Raw genomic sequence first — 21,239 nt, 5'->3', positions numbered from 1 at the left:
AAGTGATTACAAATTATGATATATGATGTCAAGGAAAATGCAGGGGTCTGTCACAGGGAGTAAAGGAGAAGGAAGGCCCCTTGCAAGAGGGGACGTTTGAGCTTAGCACAGAGGGATGAGAAGGAAAATCCACGTGAAAGGGGAGAGGGAAGAGGGACCTAGGGGGAGCAGGAGCTGGGTGGAGACCAAGAGCAGGAGCCAGCGCAGTGGTCAAGGAGCTGGAAGGAGGCCAGTGGGACTGGAGGGGCAGATCAGGAGACAAAGGTGAGAGGTTCGATCACTAGGCCAGGGAGGCCACTATGGTAAGGTTAGGTTTACTCTAAGTGCAATGAGAAATTACTGGAGAATTTTATTTTATTATGTATATTTAATTTTATTTTATTTTTTTGAGACAGAGTCTCACTCTGTCACCCAGGCTGGAACGCAGTGGCACAACCTCCATCTCCCAGGCTCAAGCGATTCTCCTGCCTTAGCCTCCTGAGTACCTGGGATTACAGTTGCCCACCACCACATCTGGCTAATTTTTGCATTTTAAGTAGACACGGGGTTTCACCATGTTGGTCAGGCTCATCTTGAACTCCTGACCTCAGGTGATCCACCTGCCTCGGCCTCCCAAAGTGCTGGGATTACAGGTGTGAACCACTGCACCCAGCCTAGAGAATTTTCAAAGGAGAAACAGCATGACTAGCTTTTGTTTTTAAAAGATTCATGGCTATTTTAGGGGCCTGACTCGGAGGGCGTGTGTGCAAAAGCAGATAGCAGGAAACAGGCTATTGTAAGAGACTATTGTGGTATGGACCTAGGGAGATGGAAAAATGTCAAGTATAGGTGTATGTTGGAGATGATATTAATAGAACTTTGGACAGGCTGGGTGTGGAAGGTGAAGGAAAAGGAGAATTCAGGGAGACACCCTAATTTTTGATTTGAGCAGCCAGTAGCAGTGATGCCATTTCCTGGGCGGAACAGTGGAAAATGCAAACGTCTGATTGCAGTTGGGAGGGTGTGAGCCATCCCAGTGGAGCCGTGCGGGGGCAGTTGAATATACTAGCCTGGACTTCAAGGGAGACGTCTATCACGTTCCCATTCCCATGACATGACTATGATTCATGAGCTTATTATTTTATAATTGACTTATTATTTTATTGTATTTATTGATTTTTAGAGACAGGGTCTTGCTCTATCGTCCAGGCTGGAGTGCAGTAGCGCAATCACAGCTCACTGCAGACTCTACTTCCGTGGGTTCAAGTGATCCTCCTGCCTCAGCCTCCTGAATAGCTGGGACTATAGGCACACATCATCACACCCAGTTAATTATTTTATTTTTCGTGGAGACAGGGTCTCACTTTGTTGCCCAGACTGGTCTCCAATTCCTAGGCTCAAAAGATCCTCCCACCTTGGCCTCCCAAAGCACTGGGATTATAGGCGTGAGACACTGTGCCTGGCCACACAACATTATTTACAGTCATAGGAATGATGCCACCCCGAACCAGCTTGAACCCTGAAAATCTTTAGAGACTGGGGAGAGAAATCAGGACAAGCAGAGGAAAGTGATATAGAGCAGCCAGGGATGTGGAAGGTAAACAGTGAGCAGCTTCCATGGAGGCTGCGAGAATCAAGTGCTTCCAGAAAGGGGCTGTGGCCAACTGGGCTGTATGGAGCTGAGGACAGAAGCGTGTTCACTGGACTTGGCAGCAGGGAGGGTGTTAGTGACTTGACAAAAGTAGTTTCAGTTGAGGGAAAGGGAAGCCAGGTTGGAATGGATTGGAGAGAGAATGAAAGGTAAGGAAGTCAAGACAGCTGGTGTAGACACTTTCCAAGAAGTTTTACTCTGAAGACGAACAGGAAAATAGGGCAATAGATGCAGGGAGGTGTGGGGCCAGAAGGGGAGTTTTATCACCACTGCCATTGTTTTTAAAGTGGGGGAAACCCGAGTCTGTTCACAGATGGGGAGAGGTGGATGGGCTGTAGAGAGAGGACACCTGGAGAGGTCTTTGAGAAGCAAGAGGGGCTGGGGTCCTGAGCCCCGGGAAAGCCTGACTCTTGCTTATTATTATTATTCTAACAGGATGGGGTGGGATGGGGAGACGGTTCTGTGGATTTGACAGTGTGTGGTGGTTCTTCCTTCCCCAGGGAAGACCATCAGCTGGGAGGCACATGGGGAGGGGTGTGGAGGTCTGAGGAAAGAGGAGAAGGCATGAAATAGTTCTTTTCAAAAAGTGGAAAAGTGAGCCTACCAGAAAAATCCACACTACAGGGCTGGCAGGATTGCGGACAAACCCAGAGTATGTGACCATGAATTTAAGATGAGCTCAACCTGGTCATACCATTTCCCCAGCCACAGTTCTCCAGCTCAGGGCTGACTTTGGAAAAACAGAGCTGGGGACATGCATTTAGGGGTTCCCCAGGACAGTGTGATAGAAGGAGAGCGATCACACCCTGGGAGTTGTGGAGGAGGGAACAGAATGATGATCTTCTAAGTGAGGCTAGATGAGGAGGGACGTGAAGTCAGAAGCAGTCTGATGGAGAGGGAGAAAGTGCAGGGTCAAAGAATTGAAGGTGCCCAAAGATTATAGCAACTGGGCCCCTGAGCCAGGAGCTGAGGTGGCAGGGGCAAGGGGAGAGCTTGAAGTGGTGATTTCAGAGGAGATACGGTTTCTGGTTATGATTTAGGTTCAGGATGTGTTTAAAGGAGAAAAGAGCTAAGGTGGAGTGCCCCCGTAATTCACTCACTTATTCATTTGCTAAACTTTTATTGAGCTGGTGACACAAACAAGGGGAGAGTTCCACCTGGCTAGGGTACCCACGGAGGGCTTCCTGGAGGAGGTGGTTTTTGTGTGTGGGTTGAGTCTAGAAAGATGAATGGAAGTTCTCCAGGGAGACAAAGAAGATGGGTGCTCTGGGAGGAGAGCAAACCACAAGCAAAGGCATGGGGGTTAGGGTAGGAGGGTGGGAAATAACTTGGCCCATTTTTGAAAATGGAGGTAGCATGGCCAGAGGATGGGGGAAGGGTAGGCGATGAGGTAGGGATCTGATCATGGAGGGCCTTGGGAGCCCTGGGTAGGGCTTAGGACTTACTCTTAAGCAGTGGAAAGCCATTAAATATTTAAGCAGGGGTGAAATTTGTGATTTTACAAATATTTATGGTAGTCTAGGGGAGAGCCCAGTGGGAGGGGTTTTTTCAGTTGGTTTTTGAGACAGGGTCTCACTCTGTCACCCAGGCTAGAGGACAGTGGCACCATCGTGGCTCACTGCAGCCTCGAACTCCTGAGCTTAAGGGATCCTCCTGCCTCTGTAGCTGGGACTACAGGAGCATGTCACCACTCAGGGAGGTTATTTGAACAGAGCAGGTGAGGGATGGAGGGTGGAAAGGGCAGTGACACTGGAGAGGGAGCCTCAGTAGGGTGTGGAATTGGCCAGATCTACCACCAAGATGCTTCGGGCAACCACCAACCAAAGCCAGCTTCAACAAGTGGAACCAGTGAGGACATTCTTTCCCTCACATTACAAAACAGCCAGACCTCAGGGGTAATGGAGACCTAGGAGAAGAGGAAATTAGGAGGAAGTGAACATTTTGAAGGGTGCTGTGCAAAAAAAAAAAAAAAAAACAAGCTGCAGAACAGGCCCCAGAGAAGAAGCATCTTCCAGGGGCAGGGAAGGGGCAGGTCCCAGAGCAGAGCTGGGGAGAGTGGCCGGACGCGCAGGTGATGTCCTGCTCCCAAGAAGAAAGGTGGTGAGCAGTGTGGGAAGCTCAGGAGGGCCGGTGGGGAGGAAAACACTGGATCTGTCCTCTGGGGAGCTCTGGTGACTCAGGTGAGAGTCATTTCCTCGAGTGCTGGGGTTGGGAGCCAGACTATGTGTCTGTGGGCTTTTGTGGCCCTACTTGGGCTCCTGTAATGAAGAGTGAGCAGTATCAGGACAGGAGGATCGTCGCAGCAGGGATTGTGGACTGGGTGGGTGCACAGCAGCCCTGGGGTCTCTTCAAAGCCACCTGGCTGGTTGGCACCTTCTGCGTAGTGACAAGCAGCATGTGGGGGTGTATGTGCGGTGGGTGATGGGGAGGAAGATGGCAAGGTATACGACAGAGCTGTGAGATGCAACTGGGAAGGTCTGCATGAGGGGTGGCTCCAGGCCGGGTGTACGTGCGTTTGCCTGTGTGTGCAAGTGTGTGTGCACGTGCACACGCACGCTCACGATGGGGGCCAATGAGCAGCTGAGGGCAGGGTTGGCAGGAATAAGCAGAGTCATCCCCGTGGAAACACGACTCCCTGGGTGCTGTAGGGAGCAGCTGGGAAGCCAGGCATGGAGGCGTGGCCAGCTCTGCCCAATGACTCTGGCCTCTCCCTGGCCACCCTCCCCACCCGTTGATCAAGCCTGAGAAGTGCCTGTGCTGACCAGGGCAGGGGCACTGCTGCAGGGGTTAAGGTCCACTGGGAGAGGGCCACCCTCAGGTGTGGCTTGGGAGTCTCTAGGGGTCTGTCCAGGTCTCTGTGGTGCAGGAGTGGCTCCAGGTCTGTCCATGTGGGTCTCGCGGTGGCTGTGTGTGGCTGGGCTGCAGGGGTCTCTCTGCAACTGCCTGCTGATGTGATCATTCCCCCAGGGCCATTTGCAATAAGTGATCCTCCCTCCCTTCTACAGGGAACAGGCTCTGGAGGGCTGGGCAGGGGAGAGGGGCCAGGTGGGGCCCAGTCCACACAATGCTCACAGGCATCAAAGGCTCCTGGTGGGTGCCCCTTCCCCCCATCCAGTATGTGCATCCACCAGCCAAAAGCAGTCCCCAGGAGCTCTAGCCCTGCCCCCACCATTGGAGTTGTCTATCTCCTTGTCCCTGTGACCTTCCCTGTATGTCCTTCTCTTCTATGTTAGCATCTGCAGCTCTCCAGACTCAATGTTCCTCTCCCAGTTCCCCCTGTCTGCCCAGTGGGCTAGGGCCCCCAGGGCAGTGGGAGGGAACTGCTGGGAGACCTCTGCCGGGTCCAAGGCCCTTCCTTCTTCCCTCTCCCAGCCCAACACCAAGTACTCCAAAGGTCAGGAAAGAGGAATCCACACCTACCCGCATCTTCCTTTTCCCTTCCCTCCAGGCCAGGGATGGCAAATACAGGCTGAGGCACCACATTCTTCCCCCTTGCGCCCCTGGCAGACATCACTAATCAATCACAGCAACATTTTTGCACAGAACCTTGCTGCCACCTTCATGGTCTCCACCTACATCTCCAGGTGGCCAATATCAGGATCCACATTGGCCCTCAGGATGAAGTTCCTGTGGCAGTCCCACTTTGGGCTAACCCCCCAACCAGGCCCCTCATCTTGGCCCATCCAGAGGTCAACTGAGCACAGTCAGCTGTGATTCTCTCTCTGTCCCATTAGGCTGAAGCCACACAGTTCCCAGAGCTTGAGCCCAGGAGGCAGTCGAAGGCACGAGGGTGTTGGTCCCAAGTCCCAAGGCCACAAAGAATCTGGTTGGTTTGCCGTTGGTCCTGGGGGTGGCCCCTGCCACTGCTGGGGAAAGCGTGGTGTGGGGCCAGGGGTGATGCTCTGTGCCCAGCACCCGTGCAGCAGCAGCACCTGGGCCTTGCAGGTACATCTCCCAGTCCCGACAGAGCCTGCACGCCCACCTCCCCGGCTCAGCCACTGGGCAAGCAGGAGGTGAGGAGTGGACGGCCGGCCCAGGGAGGGGCGGCCGCCTAGCACTCCGGGGCTGCGCACTGCAGCTCCCTTGGCCACCCACCACCCTCCTGGTCTCTGAGCCCAGGATGCGAGGATGGCCAGACCATCTCTGTGCACCCTGGTGCCTCTGGGCCCTGAGTGCTTGCGTCCCTTCACCCGGGAGTCCCTGGCAGCCATAGAACAGCGGGTGGTGGAGGAGGAAGCCCGGCTGCAGCGGAACAAGCAGATGGAGATCGAGGAGCCCGAACGGAAGCCACGAAGTGACTTGGAGGCTGGCAAGAACCTACCCATGATCTATGGGGACCCCCCACCGGAGGTCATCGGCATCCCCCTGGAGGACCTGGATCCCTACTACAGCGACAAGAAGGTCTGGGCCTGGGAGGGCCCCCTCTGTCTGTCTGCAGTCCATCTGTCTGTCCCTGGGCCTCACAGCCTCTCTCCCCACCTTAGACCTTCATCGTACTCAACAAGGGCAAGGCCATCTTCCGCTTCTCCGCCACACCCGCTCTCTACCTGCTGAGCCCCTTCAGCCTGGTCAGGCGCGGGGCCATCAAGGTGCTCATCCACGCATATCCTGCCTGAGACGGGAGAGGCGGAAGGGGTTAGGGATGGGCGAGATGGGGTGCTCTGGCCCAGGAGACCCTCTGTCACCTCCCATCCTAGCTGCTTCCTCACTTTCCTTGACCCTGCCCCACGCTGTTCAGCATGTTCATCATGATCACCATCCTGACCAACTGCGTCTTCATGACCATGAGTGACCCGCCTCCCTGGTCCAAGAATGTGGAGTAAGTCTCCCTGCTCCCTGAGCTCTCCAGCCCTGGGACACAGCCCGTTTAGGGTGTCTGCACCTCTGTGTGATGCTGCTCTTGTCTTTCAGGGAGACACACTGTCACCGTGACCCTCATCCGCACCTTGAGCCCCCGGGGTGGCCACACTATCATTCACTAGTGTCCTCAGCCACCTGAGTGGCATATTTCATTTCTGTGTCCCTCCCTTCTTGGGGTCTGTCATTGTCACACTCACCCCTGCCCAGGTGACATGTCTGCCCTGGCCGGCCCTCTCCCCGCCAGGTACACCTTCACGGGGATCTACACCTTTGAGTCCCTCATCAAGATACTGGCCCGAGGCTTCTGTGTCGACGACTTCACATTCCTCCGGGACCCCTGGAACTGGCTGGACTTCAGCGTCATCATGATGGCGTGAGCAGGGGCCCCAGGACATCCTGAGGCTGGAGTGTGTGAGGGGACGGGGCCAGGCCTCAAAGAGGGCAACTGCCTGGGCTGAGGGCTGCAGGGGACATTGGTCAGTTATGCAGATAGGGAGCTGCACAATTCTAGAAACTGCCATTCTCAGGGTCTGGCTCAGAGCTTTCCTGATGGACTCCCGATAATCACACGAGGCAGCCCTGACCCACAGGCCATGGGCCCTCACCCGCTGGGCGAGCCAGGCTATCTTTGCCATCCCCACTCCCCCAGAGCTCCTGCACTGTCCTTCCCAACTCTTGGGCTCCCAGAGGAGATTTGGGGTGTCTTCCCTGCCCTCCAGACCCTGTGGTACCCCAGTTTCTTGGGAATCCTCATTCCAGGCCTGGAGAAGCCCTGATTTCTGTCCTACCACCCACCCCAGCCTCTGACAGTTCCCACCCCCTCCACCCCCTACCCAGGTACCTGACAGAGTTTGTGGACTTGGGCAACATCTCAGCCTTGAGGACCTTCCGGGTGCTGCGGGCCCTCAAAACCATCACGGTCATCCCAGGTACTGGGGAGGTGCAGGGACCCTCTGCCTGAGCCGAGAGACCCCCGTACCACGCGCAGGCCTGGAACCTGACTCAGTGTCACAACACTCCCAGGCTGGTGTTTTTGTAGAACTCACAGCAAAGCCAGGATCCAGAGGGGCCCGTGTGACCAGAGGGCAGAAGGAGTTCTACTTGGAAGGATAGGCATTTGAGAGGCAGCATGGCAAGGTTGTTAAGCGCACAGACTCAGCTGGGCACGGTGGCTCATGCCTGTAATCCCAGCACTTTGGGAGGCCGAGGTGGGTGGATCAACTAAGGTCAGGAGTTTGAGACCAGCCTGGCCAACAAGGCAAAACCCTGTCTCTACTAAAAATACAAAAATTAGCCTGGCATGGTGGTGTGCACCTGTAGTCCCATCTACTCAGGAGGCTGAGGCAGGAGGATCACTTGAACCTGGGGGACAGAGGTGGCAGTGAGCCAAAATCATGCCACTGCACTCCAGCCTGGGCAACAGATTGAGATTCCATCTCAAAACAAAAAAAAAAAGAAAAGAAATTAGCTGGGCCTGGTTATGCTCTCCTATAGTCCCAGCTACTTGGGAGGCTGAGGCGGGAGGATAGTTTGAGCCCAGGAGATTGAGGCTACCATGAGCTGTAGTCTTGCCACTGCACTCCAGCCTGGGAAAAAGAACAAGACTCTGTCTCAAAAAAAAAAAAAAAAAAAAAAAAAAAGCACAGATTCTGGAGCCTGACTGCCTGGTTTCAATTCTCACCTCTACTACTTCCTAACTTTAACTTTGGGCAAGTGCCTCACCCTGTCCATGTCTCAGTTTCCTTATCTGTAGAATATGCAGACTAATAGTACCACTCTTTAGATTGTTGTAAGGATTAAATGCCTTAATATCTGTAAGGCCCTCACAGTCCCTGACCCGTGGTTTGTGATATATATGCGTGTGCTCAATAAAATAAGCAGACCAAGCAGAGCAGAGAAAGACACAAAAGGACTCCATGAGGAAAAGTCAGAGCCCTGAGAGCTCAATTAGGAACACAGCAGGCACCTGCTGAGCAATAAGGCCAGGGCAATTTCAAAGTAATGCATCAAGAAGCATGTGATCAATAGAATCTGATCATTCAGACCCGCACAAGAGCATGTGGAGAAACTGGAGATTCTCTCCCAGTAAAGGAGAAAAAGAAAAAGGATAGAGATCAGGCTCTCAGAAGAAGGGAAACTGTTAAATCCTAATGTGAGAAAGTACCTGAGGCCAGGTGTGGTGGCCCACGCCTGTAATCCCAGCACTTTGGGAGGCCGAGATGGGTGAATCACTTGAGGTCAGGACTTCGAGACCAGCCTGGCCAGCATGGTGAAACCCTGTCTCTACTAAAAATACAAAAATAAGCTGGGCATCGTGGCATGTGCCTGTAATGCCAGCTACCTGGGAGGTTGAGGCAAGAGAATTGCTTGAACCAAAAAGGCAGAGGTTGCAGTGAGCCGAGATCACACCACTGCCCTCCAGCCTGGGCGACAGAGCAAGACTCTATATCAAAAAAAGAAAGAAGGAAGGAAGGAAGGAAAGAAAAAAGAAAAAGAAAAGAAAGAAAGTACCTGAGCTCTCTTCTAGTCTAAAGCCCTCTGACTGCAGCCGAGGAAGGTGTGAGACCCAGGAGAGGAAGCATTTCCAAAATTCCACACTGTACATTGGCCACTGAGCAAGACGGCGTTGCCTTTCCTCTATGCCAGCTACCGGCATCCTCAGGGCGCAGGAGGGCTTTTATAAGGAGGCTGCCGAGCATTTGTTTTCCATATCAGGATAAGAAAAGGAAATGAAGTCATATTAACGCAAGAGGCACTATGATTAGGCCCAAGGAAGAAGTTATGGCTCTTCCATAGGTGATGGGAATCTGCCCTGGGATTCTTTCAGCATTGTTTATGCCTTTGTCTGTCTAAAGAATATAATGATGTTTCAAGGTCAGTCTAGAGCTTCTGCTGTTCTTTGGATGTTACTAGGCATTTTAAGAAAAAGGGTTCTATGGTCAAATATGTTAAGGATACATGAGATTAAAGTTTTTGTTTCATAGGCCGGGCGAGGTGGCTCATGCCTGTAATCCCAGCACTTTGGGAGGCTGAGGCAGGTTGATTACTTGAGGCCAGGAGTTCGAGACCAGCCTGTCCAACGTAGTGAAACCTCATCCCTACTAAAAATACAAAAAAAAACAAAAAACAAAAAATGAGCTGGGTGTGGTGGCACACACCTGTAATCCCAGCTACTCGGGAGGCTGAGGCAGGAGAATCACTTGAACCCAGGAGGCAGAGATTGCAGTGAGCCAAGATCGTGCCACTGGATTCCAGCCTGGGTGACAGAACGAGACTCTGTCTCTAAATAAATAAATACAAATAAAGTTTTTGTTTATTTCTGCAGGACTTTTCAGAGCCTTTGATAGGATCATCTACATAATGACTCTCCAAGAGCAGAATCTAGAGCGCAGCTTTTCCCAAACATTATCAACCCCCTGCGTTTTAAGGGCACAGCATGGGAGATGAGTGTTCTGTTGAACACACTTTGAGAGCGTTAACCTAGTGACATGTATTAAGCTCTACTGTATGCCTTTGTTTGCTCTATAGGTCAGGCAACAGCCCATCAGGTCTTTATAGTTCCTTCTCCTAGTGGCTGAGTGTCTGCGGCCATCTGAAGGCTCTAGATTGAGGATGTGATCAGAGAAGGGTGGGGTTAATTTCAGAAGGCTTCGGGGAAGTAGTGGTGCTCAGTAAGTCAAGCCTTGGAGATGGAGTAGGAAAAAGCTTGTTGGTGGAGGCTGGGGGGGGCGCTGTTATCACCCTGCCCTGCCCCCTGCCAATATCCTTGCCCTCTCTGCGGTCAGGGCTAAAGACAATTGTGGGGGCGCTGATCCAGTCGGTGAAAAAGCTGTCGGATGTGATGATCCTCACTGTCTTCTGTCTGAGCGTCTTTGCGCTGGTGGGACTGCAGCTCTTCATGGGAAACCTGAGGCAGAAGTGTGTGCGCTGGCCCCCGCCATTCAACGACACCAACACCACGTGGTACAGTAATGACACGTGGTACGGCAATGACACATGGTATGGCAATGAGATGTGGTATGGCAATGACTCATGGTATGCCAACGACACGTGGAACAGCCATGCAAGCTGGGCCACCAATGATACCTTTGACTGGGACGCCTACATCAATGATGAAGGTAAGAATGGAAAGTGGACAGGCAAAGGGGATCCTGTCCCAGTCCCTAGGGTAGCCTCTGCTCCCATATTTTCTTTTTTTTTTTTTTTTTTGAGACAGAGTCTCACTCTGTCACCCAGGCTGGAGTGCAATGGCGCCATCTCAGCTCATTGCAACCTCCACCTCCTGGCTTCAAGCGATTCTCCTGCCTCGGCCTCCCAAGTAGCTAGGATTACAGGCATGTGCCACCAGGCCCAGCTAATTTTTGTATTTTTAGTAAAGATAGGGTTATATCATGTTGGCTAGGCTGGTCTTGAACTATTGACCTCGAACTCCTGATCCTCCCACCTCAGACTGCCAAAGTGCTGGGATTACAGACGTGAGCCACCGCACCCCACCCTGCCTCCACTTCTTACGAGACAAATTGGCTGGTGAGGACCTGAGCTTAAATCCAGCACTTTGCAGCCTGTGTCACCTCTGACTAGTCACTTGATCTCCCTAGCCCTCTGAATCCTCACCTATAAAATCAAGATAACAATACCTTCCTCAAAGGGTTAGTGCAACAACAAATGGCAAACTGTTTTAAAAACCCTAAAGTGCCAGGCGTGGTGGCTCATGCCTGTAATCCCAGCACTTTGGGAGGGCGAGGCAGGCAGATCACCTGAGGTCGGGAGTTCCAGATCAGTCTGACCAACGTGGTGAAACTCCGTCTCTACCAAAAATACAAAAATTAGCTGGGCATGGTGCCTGTAATCCCAGCTACTTGGGAGGCTGAGGCAGGAGAATAGCTTGGAACCTGGCAGACGGAGGTTGCAGTGAATCGAGATCATGCCATTGCACCCCAGCCTGGGCAACAAGAGTGAAACTCGGTCTCAAAAAAAAAAAAAAAAAAAGAAAGAAAAAGAAAAATCCTGAAGCTCTCACTAGACAAAGCAAGCCTATAGTTCCTACTCCCTAACCTGTGCACCGCCTGTCCTCCTTCATCACACCACATGCTCACACCCTGGCAGGGTCACCGTTCACCCACCCACACACCCACATCCTATTCACATCTTCACAGGCACACATGCCAGAAACACACACATTCTCACACAGCCACTGTTAGTCTACATAGTGCCTTCTTGCAAATTAGGAAAAGGTACTCCTTCTCACCCTGGTACCGGGATTCCAGCCCACACACACCTTCACTCAGGTGCCCTGCACAGGTACACAATAGCCCCATGCACACACATACACGTTCCCTGTCTGTGCTGCTGTGTCCTGACTTTTCGCCTACACTGGGCACTGGGCTGACAGTGCTTGCAGCTGAGCTCCCTGCCAAGTCCCTACCCAGAGACCTTGGAACTTGGAGCTGTCCTTAAAGGATGGGGAAGGGGCAGCCAGGGAACATCCATTTGGTTTATGTGGTACACGCAGACCTGTCCACAGGTGTGCAATGGGCTCAGGTGCTCACACTGTGTCCATGTGGGTGACTTGCCTCCTCTGTGGCCTCTGACTCCCAAAGGGAACTTCTACTTCCTGGAGGGCTCCAACGATGCCCTACTCTGTGGGAACAGCAGTGATGCTGGGTGAGTGATGCTAAGGGATGCAGAAAATGTGCCCCAGGGGTCTTGGAAGGTGGGAGCTGATAGAGACAAGGACCTGGGGTGGATGGGAGTGCAGGGAAACTTATGGGTATGGATGGAATGCTTTTCTGTTTGGGGGACACAGGCAGAACTGACGGATTTTTTTCCCTTGGGGCCCCCATCTGTCCCCAGCTGGAGTGCTCCTCCTACCCTAAACCTAGCCCCCTGTCCTATCCCTAGGCACTGCCCTGAGGGTTATGAGTGCATCAAGACCGGGCGGAACCCCAACTATGGCTACACCAGCTACGACACCTTCAGCTGGGCCTTCCTGGCTCTCTTCCGCCTCATGACACAGGACTATTGGGAGAACCTCTTCCAGCTGGTACAACTGCCCCAACCCTGCCCCCCAACCCTACAGCCACTCCACCTCCATCCCTGCAGCCTCTTCAGGGCCTGATGGGGCCTACCGCAGGATGGCCAACCCCTCAACTGGGCCATCTCCTCATGGACTCCCACAGTGCCCTTATAGGAGCTTGCGCTTTCTGAAACTGGACACCTGCCCCGAGCCAAGCCATGGCTTTAATTCTTTCCACACCTTTGCTTTCAGAGATGAGGTCTGGGCCTAGTGCAGGCACAAGCCCAGGAACCCTTAGGCCTCACAAGAACCAGTAGGGCAGCTTAGAAATTCAGTGCTGCCTGCCGGGCGCGGGGGCTCACGCCTGAATCCCAACATTTGAGGAGGCGGAGGTGGATCACGAGGTCAGGAATTCGAGACCAGCCTGGCCAACATAGTGAAACCCCGTCTCTACTAAAAATACAAAAATTAGCTGAGTATGGTGGCACGCACCCATAGTCCCAGCTCCTCAGGAGGCTGAGGAGGGGGAATTGCTTGAACCCGGGAGGTGGAGGTGGCAGTGAGCCGAGACCACGCCACTGCACTCCAGCCTGGGTGACAGAGTGAGATTCCGTCTCAAAAAAAAGAAAGAAAGAAATTCAGTGCTGCCCATATTTTATTTGGCTTCTGCTGTTTGCAGGGAAGGTAGGCTGAGTCTGGAAGGACAGTGCCTTCTGATGCCTGGCGATGTTTCTAACATTGATGGTGTTGATAACAATAACAAAAATAATAACAGCTACTGGCCGGGTGCAGTGGCTCATGCCTGTAACCCTAGCACACTGGGAGGCTGAGGCAGGCAGATCACTTGAGGTCAGAAGTTTGAGACCAGCCTGGCCAACATGGCAAAACCATTTTTTGTCTCTACAAAAAATGCAAAATTAGCCAGGTTTGGTGGCGAACACCTGTAATTCCAGCTACGCAGGAGATTGAGGAAGGAGAATCACTTCAACCTGGGAGGTGGAGGTTGCAGTGAGCCGAGATCACACCACTGCACTCCAGCCTGGGCAACAGAGCGAGACTATGTCTAAAAAAAAAAAAATAAATTGATTAAAGAATAATAATAATAGCTATTATTTGTTGAGTTCTTACTAGGTGCCAGGCACTGTGGCAAAGCTAGAATTCAAGCTGACCCCAAACCTATGTTCACCAGTTTTCTGTCCTGGCTCTCTGATTTCAGGATGCCTGGCTTTTGTCCTCCTCCAAGCCAGAAGACCAAAAACCCTTGAGTCCCAAGTAGATATTTTGAAGTTCCCCAGAACATAGTTCAGCATGCCAGTGACAGCCATCAATTCCCCAGGCTCTGTGAGGGAGGGGCTCTGCTTACCCATCTGGGCAATGGATGAATGGAAAGGGGCAGTGGGTCAAAGGAGGTGGATGTCATAGGACCCCTCCACTCCCTCTCCCCCTGCTCCCAGACCCTTCGAGCAGCTGGCAAGACCTACATGATCTTCTTCGTGGTCATCATCTTCCTGGGCTCCTTCTACCTCATCAATCTGATCCTGGCCGTGGTGGCCATGGCGTATGCCGAGCAGAACGAGGCCACCCTGGCCGAGGATAAGGAGAAAGAGGAGGAGTTTCAGCAGATGCTCGAGAAGTTCAAAAAGCACCAGGAGGAGCTGGAGAAGGTCTGGACTCAGGGAAAGGAGATAGAGGACCCAGGGCTCTACCTTCCCTCAGCCGGGGCTGCCACTGGCTTCTCCCTGGGGAGGCTGAGGATGAGGGAGGGCACGGGGGTAGGGGTTTTGAGGCAGAAGAAGCAGAAGGCCCTGGGCTGGGAGTTTTGCTGGTGGCAGGGAGGTGGGGGGATCCAAGCAGTAGAAAAAGCATTTCTCTGCTCTGTGCCTCAGTTTCCCTGTCTATAACAAGGAATCTGGAGTAGCTAAACTTGAAATATTCTTCCAGCTCAAATATTTCTGGTTTTGTGATGCTTTCTGGGTAGTGGAAAAGTCCATACTGAGGGAGGGGTAGGTCCTGATGAAGCCCCAGGAAGTGGCTGACCATTTTCTCATTCTGTCAACAAGTGGAGGGTTAGTAGGAGCATCAGAGTCAAGGGTCTTCAGGGCAGAGGGTCCTCAGTCACTTTGGTTCCTACCCTGTCACCCCCACCACCACGGAGGCGGATCCCTCCCCAACCTGCACTAAGTCTGACATAGGCCAGGAAGAAGGGCTGCTACCCTGAAGGATTCTGGAAGAAGCTCTGAGGGTCAATTAGTCCATCCCTCTGGCTCAGAGCTGGACTTCCTGCCCGTCACTCTTGCTGGTCTACAGGCCAAGGCCGCCCAAGCTCTGGAAGGTGGGGAGGCAGATGGGGACCCAGCCCATGGCAAAGACTGCAATGGCAGCCTGGACACATCACCAGGGGAGAAGGGAGCCCCAAGGCAGAGCGGCAGCGGAGACAGCGGCATCTCTGATGCCATGGAAGGTGAGTGCCTTGTGCCCCCCTGCCCACTTAGGTAGGGTGGAGCCTGGCTAGACTGGATTCAGGAGGACAGGGATGCCATGGAAAATGAGTGCCCTGTGCCCCCTCTACCCATTCAGGCCCCTGAGGTCAGGGTGGGGCCTGCCTGGACCAGCTTCAGGACAGTAACTTAATATTGGTGTAGAAGAAACGGCTGTGATAAATATAGTCCTGTCTTAACCTGGCCCAGTTCTAGCTGCAAGGCCAGGCTGCTGTGGGAACTGGGGACTTCCGGGAGGGCCTTGGGGGCTGCCCAATGGGAAGCACAGGCTAATAATACTAACCAGAAGGCCCAATGTTCCGGAAATTGGACATCCTGCTCCTCAAGTGTTCTCTGGGTAAAAGTTAAAGGCCGAAAGTCAAATTCTGCCCAAGAAGAGTGACAGACTCCCCAATCCCTGTGTCACATGCCGAATCTCAGAAGAATAAGGATGTTGTGATGAGAGAGGGTGAATAGACACAACACGACAGATGGATGGATGGATGGATGGATGGATGGATGGATGGATGGATGGATGGATGGATGGATAGATGGACGGATGGACGGACGGACGGATGGATGGACGGATGGATGGGTGGGTGGATGGATGGATGGATGAGAGGGAGGGAAGTCAGGAGGCAGGAGGGAAGGAGGAAGCACAGGAAGGAGGAAGCACAGGAAAGAGGGACAATAGAATAAAGGAATTCTGACGCAGAGAGATCTGGTTCCCTCCTCAGGTCGGCTTGCCTTGTGCCAGGGAGTTGAGGGCCTGCAAGACTTTGCAGATCTCTAGAGGTCACCATGTCACCTGACCTTGTATGACAGGTATCCAGGTGCCCATATGCCCTGCCAGAGGGTGCCCAGGGAATGCTGGGGTAGGAGGCCTCTCCACCCTGCCGTTCCCGGGACCACTGTGAGAAGTTTTGGGCCTTAGACCCTGTTTGGGCACCTGCAGAAGCACAGGGTAGGGGTGGAGGTGCAGACTAGGGAGGCTTTGAGTGAGACTCAGTGTGCTAATTGCTGGGTGTGGGGGGGAGGTTCAGACACCCTCCCTGGCATGAATCCAGGGTCTCCATGGGGCTGCCACCCACTCCAGTCCCTTTTCTTCTGTCTTTGAAATGGGAGGCACTTATTGTATTTACCTGGAGGCACTGATTATATTTACCTGCCGTGATGAGTAAGTGAGATCATGCCTGGGCCAAGGACACTCCACATGTGTCCCCACTGTGCCCCAGATTTCCACACAGCCAGACAGCCCGCCAAGGCCAGGAGGAGGAGGAGCAGCTTCGTCCCACGGTCCTTACAAAGCACTCATGGCTTTGGGGTGGCAAGAACAGGGGATATTTCTTGAAGGCCACTCTAGTGGGAAAGGATGGACCAGCTGGGGACACTTTGGAGGGGCCGGTATTAACGACAGTGCATCCCCAAGGGATCTGTCTGCGCAGAGTGGCACCAGCCAGCAGCTCGTAGGGCTGGAACCCAAGCCCCTGCAGTGGCCTCCCACCTGTCCCTGGGAACTCAGACCCAGACAGATTAGGGCATCTCACAGGCCAGGCTCGCAGCCCTGGGCCTCTGGCAGCGGGTGGGCGTCCTGTCCCGCTCCCTGAGGGGGTGGGGCTTTGTGGGGTGAGCCAAGAGGGCGGGGCTTGAGGCAGGGCGTTGAAAGGTGGGGCTTGGGGAAAGGTTTGCTGAGCAGGTGGGCGTGTGAGTTACTGCACTATGGGGCGGGGCTTGAGGAGGTGGGGCTTCCTCAGGAGTGGAGAATGTGGGCGGGGTTTAGAGGGGCCAGGCAAGAGGATGCGCTGTGTGAGGCGGAGGAACTTGGAGCTGGGGGTGGGGCTTTGAGGAGGCGGGGCTTTGAGGGGCGGGGCTGTGGGCGGGGTTTAGAGAGGTGTGTCCGGAGGGTGATGCAGTGAGTGATGGTGGAGCTTGAAGTAGGGGGCGGGGCTCTGAGGACGCGGGGGTTCCAGGGGTGGGGCTGTAGGCGGGAGTTAGAGGGCAGGGTCTGGAGGGTGCTCACTGAGGAGCTTGGAGCCGGCCGCGCTCAGAGGGCGGGGCTTTGGGGTGAAGCCATGTGGGGCGGAGGTTACAGGGAGGTGACAGTAGGGGTGACGCAAGAGGCGGTGGAACTTGGAATAGGCCTTGCGCTAGAGGGTTGAGATGTGGAGCGCTAAGGGGCGGGGCTTGGTAGGTGGAACTGGGGCACGCGAGGGGAGAATCCTCACCAGGTACCTGCTACCACCCCTCTCCCAGAACTGGAAGAGGCCCACCAGAAGTGCCCACCATGGTGGTACAAGTGCGCCCACAAAGTGCTCATATGGGACTGCTGCGTCCCGTGGATGAAGTTCAAGAACATCATCCACCTGATCGTCATGGACCCGTTCGTGGACCTGGGCATCACCATCTGCATCGTGCTCAACACCCTCTTCATGGCCATGGAACATTACCCCATGACGGAGCACTTCGACCACGTGCTCACCGTGGGCAACCTGGTAGGGAGGGGCGGGGGAGAGGGATCATTCATAGGCAGGATGGGAGGGGGTGGAGCCCAGTGGAGCTGTCTGGCTGTGTGGAAATATGGGGCATGGTGGGGGACACATGCGAACAGCTGGGATGATTTTCCCAGCATATGGGGGGCATTAGTTGACGTGGGGAGGTACTTGGGGTGATCTATGGCACACAGAACTGGGATTTCAGGACATTTGGGGGCAGGGAGATGGGGGCGAGGTGCTGGGCTTCTTAAGGTCTGGATTCTTGGGGATCTGGGATCCAGACCATGTGCCCTGGAAGCAGGGGTAAGGAAATGGGAGTGTGGAGATAGGGTTGAAGGGGCTAGCTGACAAGTCTGTCCACTTCCAGAAGTTGTCATGGGCCTGAAAGGAGGCAAGGGATCTGGCAATGGGACCTATAGCCCTGGCTCCCCAGGACCAGTGGGCTCCAGGGCCTACTCCCCCAGCCCTCACCTATTTCTCCAGCGTGGCCAGGCTTCTCCTCTCTCCAGCCCTTTCCTGCTCCACTATTGTTGACACCGCTGATCCACCCGCTTATCCAGGCCCATTAGGAGCATTATCACCTCATTGCCAGCCCCAGAGGAGCCTGACAAAGGGAAAAGCCACCGCCTCCTCTAGCCCTGCCCCACCCTTCCCAATTCTCTTTGCAATTTTTCCGGGACGGCAAATGGGCGAGATACTCCCCAACCCTGAAGGTTAGGGGAAGCCAGGGAGAGTAAGATTTGGGGTCTGGGACAGAACCGGGGCTGGGTGGGTGGCACAAGCATCAAACCCTGGGCTCCCCAGCCTTCAAGGCAGGCACCTCTGTCCCATAGAGGTGCCGAGGCAGCCGTGGCCAGGCCAGGCTGGAGGGGCAAGGGCATGCTCTGGACTCATGGCACAGCTGCTGGGATGTGCGTGATGGACCGGGTCTGCCCGCCTGCCCAGCCCCTGCCCACACTATGCTGCTGTCTTGGCACCTGCTGTGGCCAGAAACAGCCTCTGGGAGGGGCTCAGCATGTGCCCGGGCAGGCTGTGGACCCAGGGCAGCTGGTGCCTGGCAGGAGGGGAGCCGTGCCCAGGGAGCTTTCAGGGACTGTGCAATCCTCAGACCCCATGTCCAGGGTTGGCAGGGGCAGCTCTGGTCGTCTTCTCATTGATTTTGCTCCTTTTGGTCCCTGCCCTAGACCTTTGAGTCTGCCAAGATTTTCAGGATCCTGGGACTGGTCCCTGTGGACAGGCTGTAGGCATAGAGGCAGGATGCTGAACTGAGCACCTGAGGCTTGAGATGTGGCTCGTTCCCATGTGGGTGCTGTGATGCCAGCTAGCTGCCCAGCTAGCTGAGCCTTAACTGCTCATGCATGGAATGTGTGTGAGAATCCCTCCCAATGTTGTAGAGATCAGGATGCCAATGAGGTCACAAAGTGAACCACAGAGCGCCCTGCAAATGTTGAATGTTATGACAGGGTTGGGACTCCAAGTAGTGAAGTGCCTTGCCCACTGTCACAAGGCCAGAAATGGATGGCAACGGGTTTCAGAGTTGTACCCACCTCAGCCCTATGGCTTGACCTTTGCCTCCATCACTCACTTATACACACATGGGCCATGCGTGCCACTACTGCTCCTCCTAGGGCTCTGGACCCCTTCCCCTCAGCCCCTGCAGCCTCTGCCAGAAGGTGGGAGTGGGGTGGGAGACTCCCAGGGCCCTGGGCTCCCCAAGGCTCTGTCACAGGGCCTCACCCCACTCCCTAGGTCTTCACAGGCATCTTCACAGCAGAGATGGTTCTCAAGCTGATTGCAATGGACCCCTACGAGTATTTCCAGCAGGGCTGGAATATCTTCGACAGCATCATCGTCACCCTCAGCCTGGTAGAGCTAGGCCTGGCCAACGTACAGGGACTGTCTGTGCTCCGCTCCTTCCGTCTGGTACTCAAAAGCCCCGGGGCCAGGGGCTGGGATGGGGCTGGGCTGAGGAGAATAAGGAGGGTGGGCACAGGGATGGGAGGAGAAACCCCAGGAAGCCAGAGGGCTGAAAATAGGACCCCTCTGCCTTGTGCACACCTGTTACCTATCAGAACCTTTCTTACCTGTAAAACAGGGAAAAGGAGAGCCCTGTTTTCTTTCGTAGGGCTGCTGGGGGGACCAAAGTGACCTCTGTCACATTACCAGCCCCAGAGGAGCCTGACAAAGGGAAAAGCAGCCTCCTCCTCCAGCCCTGCCCCACCCTTCCCAATTCCCTTTGCAATTTTTCCGGGACGGCAAATGGGCAAGATGCTCTCCAACACTGTGTTTGATTCCTTAGTGACCTTGAGCAGCAGTGGAGCAGGAACTCCAGTCCCGTACTACAGACCTGAAAGCGGAGGTTCTGGAAGTTCATTAGGTGTAGGATTGGAACCTCTGAGTTTGTCTTTCCACCACCCCATAAGGAACACTATTACTCTTTTTAAAATTGTATCAGCTGGACGTGGTGGCTCACGCCTAATCCCAACACTTTGGGAAGCCAAGGTGGGTGGATCACCTGAGGTCAGGAGTTCAAGACCAGCCTGGCCAACATGGTGAAACTCGGTCTCTACTAAAAACACAAAAATTAGCCGGGCATGGTGGCGAGCGCCTGTAATTCCAGCCACTTAGGAGGCTGAGGCAGGAGAATCGCTTGAACCCGGGAGGCAGAGGTTGCAGTGAACCGAGATCACGCCATTGCACTCCAGCCTGGGTGACAGATTGAGACTCTGTCTAAAAAAAAAAAAAAAAAAAACTTTATCAGATGACCTTTTCATGCATGCACAAAAGTTTAGAGAAAGTATAATGAACCTCCATGTACCTATGTACCCAGCTTCAACAACTGTCAACATTCTGTAATTCCTGTTGCATCTGTTCCCCAATTTTTATTGTGAAAGCAAATCCCAACATATAGGTTCACTTGTAAATACTTTGGTCTGTGTTATTTTTTTAGACAGGGTCTCTCTGTCACCCAGGCTTGAGTGCAGTGGCACAATCACTGCTCACTGCAGCCTCGACTTCCCCAGGTTCAGGTGATTCTCCCACCTCAGCCTCATGCATAACTGGGACCACCACATGGTGGCTCAGACCACCACGCCTAGCTAATTTTTTGCATTTTTTGTAGGACAGGGTTTCGCCATGTTGCCCAGGCTGATCTCCAACTCCTAGGCTCAAGTGATACACCTTCTTCGGCCTCCCAAACTGCTGGGATTACAGGTGTGAGCCACTGCTCCCAGCCGTAGTCTGTATCTTTAACAGATAAGGACTTGTTTTTTTCTTTTCTTTTCGTCTTTTTTTGAAATGGCGTCTCGCTCTTTAGCCCAGGCTGGAGTGCAGAGGCACAATCTCCGCTCACTGCAACCTCTGCCTCCCAGGTTGAAGCGATTCTCCTGCCTCAGCCTCCTGAGTAACTGGGATTACAGGCACCCGCCACCACACCCAGCTAATTTTTTGTATTTTTAGTAGAGACAAGATTTCACCATGTTGGCCAAGCTGGTTTCCAACTCCTGAGCTCAAGTGATCCGCCCGCCTCGGCTTCCCAAAGTGCTGGAATTACAGGCATGAGCCACCGAGCCCTGCCCGAACTTGTTTTCTTTTTAACGCATGAAGGGCCTGAGGTGGTAAAATGAGTGTTCCCATTTAACAGAAGGGCAAACTGAGGACTCAGATCGTGCAGGGGGCTGGAGATTCAAGCTACTCGACACTGTTCTTTCTCCTAAGGCTGGGGCTGCCTTGGGTGGTGGTCCCTGGGCTTCATTCACCCTTGC

At 53.8% G+C, this 21,239-nt stretch overlaps 1 protein-coding gene across 1 annotated transcript in view; it reads left to right on the top strand.

The window, feature by feature from the left end:
- Window positions 1-5,683: 5,683 nt before the first annotated feature.
- The window catches only part of SCN4A (sodium voltage-gated channel alpha subunit 4), a 34,543-nt gene continuing 18,987 nt past the window's right edge, over window positions 5,684-21,239 (top strand). Inside the window, exons 1-12 of the mRNA XM_023212120.3 lie at window positions 5,684-6,031; window positions 6,115-6,233; window positions 6,360-6,449; window positions 6,735-6,863; window positions 7,328-7,419; window positions 10,276-10,608; window positions 12,091-12,154; window positions 12,392-12,533; window positions 13,961-14,170; window positions 14,814-14,967; window positions 17,237-17,475; window positions 19,225-19,398. Of these exons, the coding sequence (XP_023067888.1) occupies window positions 5,759-6,031; window positions 6,115-6,233; window positions 6,360-6,449; window positions 6,735-6,863; window positions 7,328-7,419; window positions 10,276-10,608; window positions 12,091-12,154; window positions 12,392-12,533; window positions 13,961-14,170; window positions 14,814-14,967; window positions 17,237-17,475; window positions 19,225-19,398 (2,019 nt within the window). The 5' untranslated portion in view covers window positions 5,684-5,758. The remainder of the gene's footprint in view (window positions 6,032-6,114; window positions 6,234-6,359; window positions 6,450-6,734; window positions 6,864-7,327; window positions 7,420-10,275; window positions 10,609-12,090; window positions 12,155-12,391; window positions 12,534-13,960; window positions 14,171-14,813; window positions 14,968-17,236; window positions 17,476-19,224; window positions 19,399-21,239) is intronic.

This window comes from Piliocolobus tephrosceles, chromosome 16 (assembly GCF_002776525.5).
Source record: "Piliocolobus tephrosceles isolate RC106 chromosome 16, ASM277652v3, whole genome shotgun sequence".
NCBI lineage: Eukaryota > Metazoa > Chordata > Mammalia > Primates > Cercopithecidae > Piliocolobus > Piliocolobus tephrosceles.
The sequence above is the reverse complement of the archived record's forward strand: the minus strand, read 5'-3'. Positions and strand labels throughout refer to the sequence as shown.